Raw genomic sequence first — 6,441 nt, 5'->3', positions numbered from 1 at the left:
CACCAGGGCCCCAGAGGAATGATGCATTTTATAGGAGAGCACAGTCTGGGGACTTTGGAGGGGCGAGCTGGGTCTGTCAGAGGTGGAGGGAAGGGAGCACAGGGAGCAAACTGGGGTGGCTTGTGATCTGCTGGGGTGTGGGGTGACTTGATTTCTCAAACAGCTCTGCACCAGGATGATGGGCAGAAGCAGTCGGGGAGGAAGGCAGGGGGCTCCCCAGGCCTGAAATGCTTGGAGACCGCCCCCTCACCAGGAGGGTGGGGGTTCCAGCCCCAGATCCGGCCCCGTCAGCACTGGCTCACAGCCTCCTGCAGGAAAAGCTCACGTGGATGGGGCTGAGGAGGCAGCACTGGCCCTGGCCCGAGGCCACCAAGGCTGGGTCACCCTCAGCCTGGCCCAGGCCTCCCTTGAGAAATCAGAGGCTCGGTTGCCCCATGGGCATGCGGGGCACACAGAGGGTCTGCTGCTGCTGCGGAGGGGATGGGCCCCTGTCCTCTGCTGTGAGGCCTGCGGTCCCTCGGGGGCCTCTGGACACCTGCACGCCTGTCCTGCCTGCTGCTCTGAGCCTTCACTGTGCCTGCTGGCTGGAAGGCATTGAGCACGGCTTGGTTTCTATTCAGTCAGAGACTGTGATCCAAGGAGAGCCCTGGGTCTCATGTCCTGGTTCTCTCTCTGCTACTTTGATGTGACAGGAGACTTTGGTCAAGTCCCTGATCCTTTCCGGGCCCTAGTTTCCTTAATGGTGTCCTGGGTGGTGACAGGCCCCCTGTCTAAAGCCAGCAGGCATCTGGTTCCGGAGGTGGACGCAGTTCACCAGGTTCAGATCAAATCCCCAGTCTGAGTCAGGAATCAGTGGAGGTGACAGGCCCCAGGGCCCCAAAGCCTCCTGGGTTTTTAGGAATGGAGAGGTTCCCAGCACCTCCTCAGGCCTGGGGCACATCTATCAGTCAGCCCGGCTGGCCACCTTCCCTCCCCTTCCACATGTCCTCTCATGTCGCCCCCCAACTCTGACTGCTCCCTTGCCAAAGGAGGGCTCTCGGTCACACACACAGGAAGTAACCCCTGAGGGCTCAGCACCACCCCTCCATCCACTTTATTTGCCTCCCATTCCTGTTTGTACCCCTTGAGCTCGACATGGATCTCTAAAGATATCATGCCCTGGGGTAGGACTCTGGGACGGAGCTATCAGACAGTCACACCTTAGTGAGAGTTGACTTGATCCTTTGCCAAGGGAAAAACAGACTTTGACAGAAGGGAGGGCATGCCCAGAGCCTGGGGAGGTAGGGGGGAGAGGCAGGGGCTAGGGAGCCCCCAGGGGGCTGTGCGTGCTGCACAAACCCTTCACCCATAACCCATCCACGCTTTCCATTCCTTTCCCCAAACTTAGGGCACCCACTGGGAAGGAAGCACTGGCTGGGATGTGATGCCACCTCTCCCTTTCCCTTCCCTGCCCCAGGGTCCTGGTTGGTGGTGGGGGAAGTGGGATAGTCAGGGTTCCATAACTAAGCTCCCAGCATAGAATTTCTACACCACAATTCAGGCGCCACAGCAACCAGGAGAAATAAACACTCTGAGCTTCACCGTCCAAGTTCTGCCGTGATGTCATCTCCAGCTCCAGACTGCTGGGGCCTGTGCTGGCTGTGCTCCGAACGGTCTCAGCTGCTCAAGCCGGAGAACCGCCTTCCTTCCCAGACTCCTCGGTGTCTGGGGCGGGGTGAGGGGTTCTCAGGCAGGGCTTCCCCATCCCCTTGCCTGCTGCTTAGACCCTGCTCTAGCTGCTGTTGCTCCTTCCCCAGCCACAGCCATGAAACTAGCCAAGAGGACCAGGAACTCCGTGTGCCACGTGCAGCACCCAGACAAGGAGCCGTTGCCCTCGTGGCAGGAGATCAAGCAGACCCCTGTCATCATGGCCATGCTCAAAGGTGAGAGCCATTCCTACTCTGGGCTTGGGCCCACTCCCCTCTCTCCAGGGCTCCTTCTAGCCTGCTTCCTGCAAAGCCTCTTCCGACTTCCTTGAAGCCTCACAGAAGCCCTGAGCCTTCAAGCTGACCCTTGCAGGCAATGTTGCCTGCAGGGATTGTCCAAGGGGGTGGGGGAGGGTGGGAGCGTGGGGCTGGCAGTGAGGCCAGTTTTGGAAAAAGACTAGGAACTTTGTCCTAGCTTTAGCTTTCCTCACTTCCCTTCAATTTTACTCTCAAGGGAGAGCAGACACTAATTCTTACTGTGTTGGTAATGACTGACTAGTGCTGTAAGTGGGAATAATTTAGTGCAGGGATTAAAGGTTTGGATTCTACTGACTGTCTCAGAATATTCACATTATTAGTTTGTGATATGTAGGTAAATTTATATGTGTGTGTGTGTGTGTGTATTTTTGTTTTCCCCAAGATGGAGTCTCGCTCTGTCACCCAGGCTGGAGTGCAGTGGCACCATCTCAGCTCACTACAACCTCTACCTCCTGGGTTTAAGCGATTCTCCTGCCTCAGCCTCCCAAGTAACTGGGATTACAAGCACCCGCCACTAAACCTGGCTAATTTTTGTATTTTTAGTAGAGATGGGGTTTCACCATGTTGGCCAGGCTGGTCTTGAACTCCTGACCTCGTGATCTGCCTGCCTCAGCCTCCCAAAGTGCTGAGATTACAGGCGTGAGCCACCGAGCCCGGCGTAAATTGATATTTCTAAGCCTCAATATTCTGTTAGATGGGAAAAACAAGAGCATCCACCTTAACAGCGTTGCTGGGAAGCTTAACGGAAATAATCCACATCAGATGCCTAGCGTAGAACTTGGCGCAGAATAAGTTCTCAAATTAATTGTAACTTTCTTATTATGCATTGTCTGTCCAAGGGAAACTGCATTTTATCTGGAAACACTGCCTTCCCCCGAGCGAAGCAGCTGGATGGATGATGGGCTTCGTGGCAGTGCGTCAGCAGGAAGACTAAAGACCTCCAATGTTCCCATGGTGTCTGTATTGGGGCTTCCCCTGCCTCTGACCTGGTGGGCCCACGCTGAGGGTTGTCCTGTTCATCCTTACAGGTCCGGGGCCTGCCAAGTACCTCCGGCCATCCTGCACAGGCTACATAAATCATGACATCTCCATGTTCAAGGCACCGGCTTATACACTTCATACGCGGCACTCAGAGAAGCGTGAGCGTTGTCACCCCAGTTGCCCTGGGGTTGGAGCTGTGGTTGGAGGTTGAGGGGAGAGACATAGAGCCATTCTCTGTAGCCACTGGGAATCTGAGTGGGACACTTGAGGGACCCCCTAGGTCCACAGGAAGCCAGCAGGGATTGAGGGTAGGGTAACTCCATGGGCATCCCCCAGCTGCCTCTCCCAAGGGAGCCTGTAGGGGATGCTGGCCCTGTCTAGCTGCCACAGCAGAGTCTCCCTCTATCTGGCCTTTGGCTGGGGCCCTTCAGCTCTGGTCACCATGCTCTGCTGGGGGTCACTTGCCATTGTGGCCAGGCAGGAACAGCCAGGGGGCCAGTGGGGCAGTGGTGGCCCCCAGAGCTTCCCAGGTGGTCTAGAAGTCACTGGAAGGGCAGGAGCAGAGGCCACAGATGACTTGGGCTGCTGGCCAACGTGTGGTGGCATGCAGCCGGGGGTCTGAGATCTGGGAGGCCTGCCAGGCCTTTCCCTGGGAGAACACCCACCTCAGCAGGGAAAGCCCCTGGCCTGGCTGGGCCTTTTCTGAATGCCCCCTTGGCCCTGATCCCCGATTGGGTGGGTGGCTGTCCAAGCTGCTGTCCAGCTGTTATTTTACTGTTCCTCTGAGCAAGTTCTTGAAAATATCAGGTCATGTGTTAAAAGTCCCATTTTACAGATGAGGAAATCAAGGGTCCCCAAACATACAGGGGCCAAAGGATCTGAAAGGGGAGGGAATCTCACCTGGAGGCAGGCCAGGTGCTCAGTGGGGCAGCCCCTGGGGCTGACCAGGCCCTCTCTTTGGCTGCCCTGCAGGGATCGTGGATCACAGCAGCCCTGGGCCTTGCTATGTCTTGGATCCCCAAATAACTCGGTTCGGAATGTCCAGCTGCCCGCAGGTCCCCATGGAGGAGCGCATCTCCAGCCTGCGTAAGACGGGGCTAGGCACAGATGTTGGGGGTTGGGAGGCTGGGGGATGGGGTGCACCCTTAGGACCTGAGCAGGGGCAAAGGGTCAAGACTCCTTCCCTGAGAATGTCTGGATGTCAGTATCTCCCTGCAAGACACTGACATTGTGATGCTGCCACCACGTCTTGAAGTCAATGTTATGACACACAGCATGTCACCAGGTGACATTGTGATGACATGGGCTCCTGTTGTGGATGCAATATTGTCACACGAATGCGCTCACAGACTGCAGTGATCTCAGGATGTTCTGTTTCAGAGGGACAATGTCTGGTTGATGACGTTATGGTTTTTACATGATGACCACTGTGTCGTCATCCTGATGTCAGGATGGCCTAAGTGACCATCTTAATGATCCTGCTCTACTGCTGAGGTGGTCAGCCTGAGGTCACAGCAGGATAACCAGGGCCCATCAGTTGGCTAGCAGAGAATGAGGTCTGGTCCCTGCTCTAAGACCCTCCCTTCCGCCACTCCCTTTCAGGCCTGAACCCCACCCTCGCATCCTGCCAGTACTACTTTGAGAAGATCCTCCCACCTGGGGAACACAGGGCTCCCCAGTACACTTTTGGCTACCGGCGCCCGTACAGAGTGATGGACCCCAACCCGGCCCCCAACCAGTACCAGCTGCCACTCTTGCTGGGGCCCAACAACCCCGTCAGCCAAGCTTCTCCTTGCTACAGTCTGGCCTGCAGGGACAAGAACTGGTTCTACAAGGAGGATGTGGCAGGAGGCCCTGGACCTACCACGCACGCCCGGCCTGAGCCATCCACCTATCAGAGCCGCAGTCCTGTCTACAGCATGGCCAAGCGCTTCGCCTACCCGCTGGACCACACACCGCGGCCTGGCCCTGGCTCCCACGAGGTCCAGCAGGTCACTGTGCACAAGCCCCATGCCCCTGCTTTCACCATGGGCATCAAGCACTCACCCCACCTGTGCCCACTGGTCATCGACATTCGTGACTGAGGCCCCTCCTGGGGCACTCACTGACCCCCATCCCCAGAAATTATTTTTCTTTACCAAATTGAGCAACTTGACCAAGATTTCTAGTAGCAGAGCTGGTGCCTGCTGATGTCCGGCACATAGAAGGCATTAGAGATATATTTTCAATTATTCCTTTTTGCCTTTTGTATTCACAGTTGCTTCCTGTGGGTCCTGCTCTGGGTGAGGGGTGGGGGACACTGGAAGGAATGGTACAGTCCCTGTCCTTGAGTTCCATTCTGGTTCACCAGGCGGGGAAGCCATATGTCCTCCAAGGAGCCCCAGGCAGGGACTCGGGAGAGCTGTGTTCCAGTCCTAACTCTGCCACTAACAGGCTGTGTGGCCTTGTGCAGCTCCTGCCCCTCTCTGGGCTCAGGACTGCCCTTTAGAGAGTGCAGGGGGTAGGCCTGGAAGAGGACCAAGTTGCCCCAAGTTCCAGAACTGTGAGACTCTGCTGACAGTGGACAGTCCCTGAGACAGGGGCAGGGCAGGTGGGGGCGTGGGCAGAGGAGTGGGGTTTCTCTGGCTGAAAGTGGGGGAGAGGGGTTTCCTCAGGGAGGGACCAAGGAGGACAAGAGGAGACAGTGTGCTGGGGAGGGCGAAGGTGGAGGTCAAGGTGAGAGCAAAGCATGCAGGTGCCCTGGAAAGGCCAGGGACAGGGAACTGGGGCGATGCAGAGTGGCAGGGGCCTGGGGTGCAGGGGCGGGGCTGCATCATGGGCAGCTGGAGGGGCCTCAGGCTTTGCCCTGAAGCTGTGAGGGCTGAAAGATGCTGTGGGCAGTGAGAAGCCTGGACAGGATGGGCAGCGGAGGCAGCTCTCAGCCGCGCCGACTGCCGGGAAGGGTCTGCTTGTCACATGCTGTTCTTGGAGAGTCACTCGCTGTGTCCCCAACCTCAACAGCTTAGCCTGGCAGTGCCTGTCAGAGGAGCAGCCACGCATTAGCCAGGAGGGGGCAGCGTTGCCTGGATCTTCAAGCCCAGGCCTATGCCCACCCACCTCGACCCCCACCCGCTCTGGCCTGACTGCTGCTGGGCGGACAGGCGCCATCTCCCGTTGGTCTTTGAGGAGGGTAGGGTCTCTGGGGCTGGCATTTGTCCTTCCTCCATTCTTGGCATCCAGACCCCAATTCACCTCCACCCCTGGACACAGGAGGGTGTGAGGGGAGTTCTACCTTGACCTGGCAGCCCGAGGCCAGTGTGAGGCATGGAGGGGATGTGGCTGAGGTCGGTGCAGGGGCTGGGAGGGAGGGTGGGAGCCATGGAGGGGGTGGGGGTGAGAAGAGCCTTCAGGTCCAATGACTCAGGCAGAAGCACACTATTCTGCAGAGCAGAGGGAGACGGGAAGCGAACACCACCTC

The 6,441-nt window shown here is 57.5% G+C and overlaps 1 protein-coding gene across 1 annotated transcript; it reads left to right on the top strand.

Annotated features, from left to right (window-relative positions):
• Positions 1-1,584: 1,584 nt before the first annotated feature.
• On the top strand, positions 1,585-5,215 carry ODF3L1 (outer dense fiber of sperm tails 3 like 1). Its single transcript, XM_017518243.2, has 4 exons — positions 1,585-1,922; positions 3,032-3,142; positions 3,957-4,070; positions 4,587-5,215. The coding sequence occupies exons 1-4, from the start codon at positions 1,805-1,807 to the stop codon at positions 5,066-5,068; spliced, it is 825 nt and encodes a 274-aa protein (XP_017373732.1). The 5' UTR covers positions 1,585-1,804; the 3' UTR covers positions 5,069-5,215.
• Positions 5,216-6,441: the final 1,226 nt, after the last annotated feature.

Source organism: Cebus imitator, unplaced genomic scaffold (genome assembly GCF_001604975.1).
Source record: "Cebus imitator isolate Cc_AM_T3 unplaced genomic scaffold, Cebus_imitator-1.0 Scaffold664, whole genome shotgun sequence".
Taxonomy (NCBI): domain Eukaryota; kingdom Metazoa; phylum Chordata; class Mammalia; order Primates; family Cebidae; genus Cebus; species Cebus imitator.
Note: the sequence above shows the minus strand (reverse complement) of the source record. Positions and strands in the feature narration are given on the sequence as shown.

What these genes read in the sequence shown, in the direction of transcription:
- ODF3L1 (XM_017518243.2), top strand. Translation starts at nt 1,805, where the DNA reads ATGAAACTAGCCAAGAGGACCAGGAACTCCGTGTGCCACGTGCAGCAC. An exon ending in CATCATGGCCATGCTCAAAG is followed by an intron (nt 1,923 to 3,031) that starts GTGAGAGCCATT and finishes TCATCCTTACAG; the next exon opens with GTCCGGGGCCTGCCAAGTAC. An exon ending in GGAGCGCATCTCCAGCCTGC is followed by an intron (nt 4,071 to 4,586) that starts GTAAGACGGGGC and finishes ACTCCCTTTCAG; the next exon opens with GCCTGAACCCCACCCTCGCA.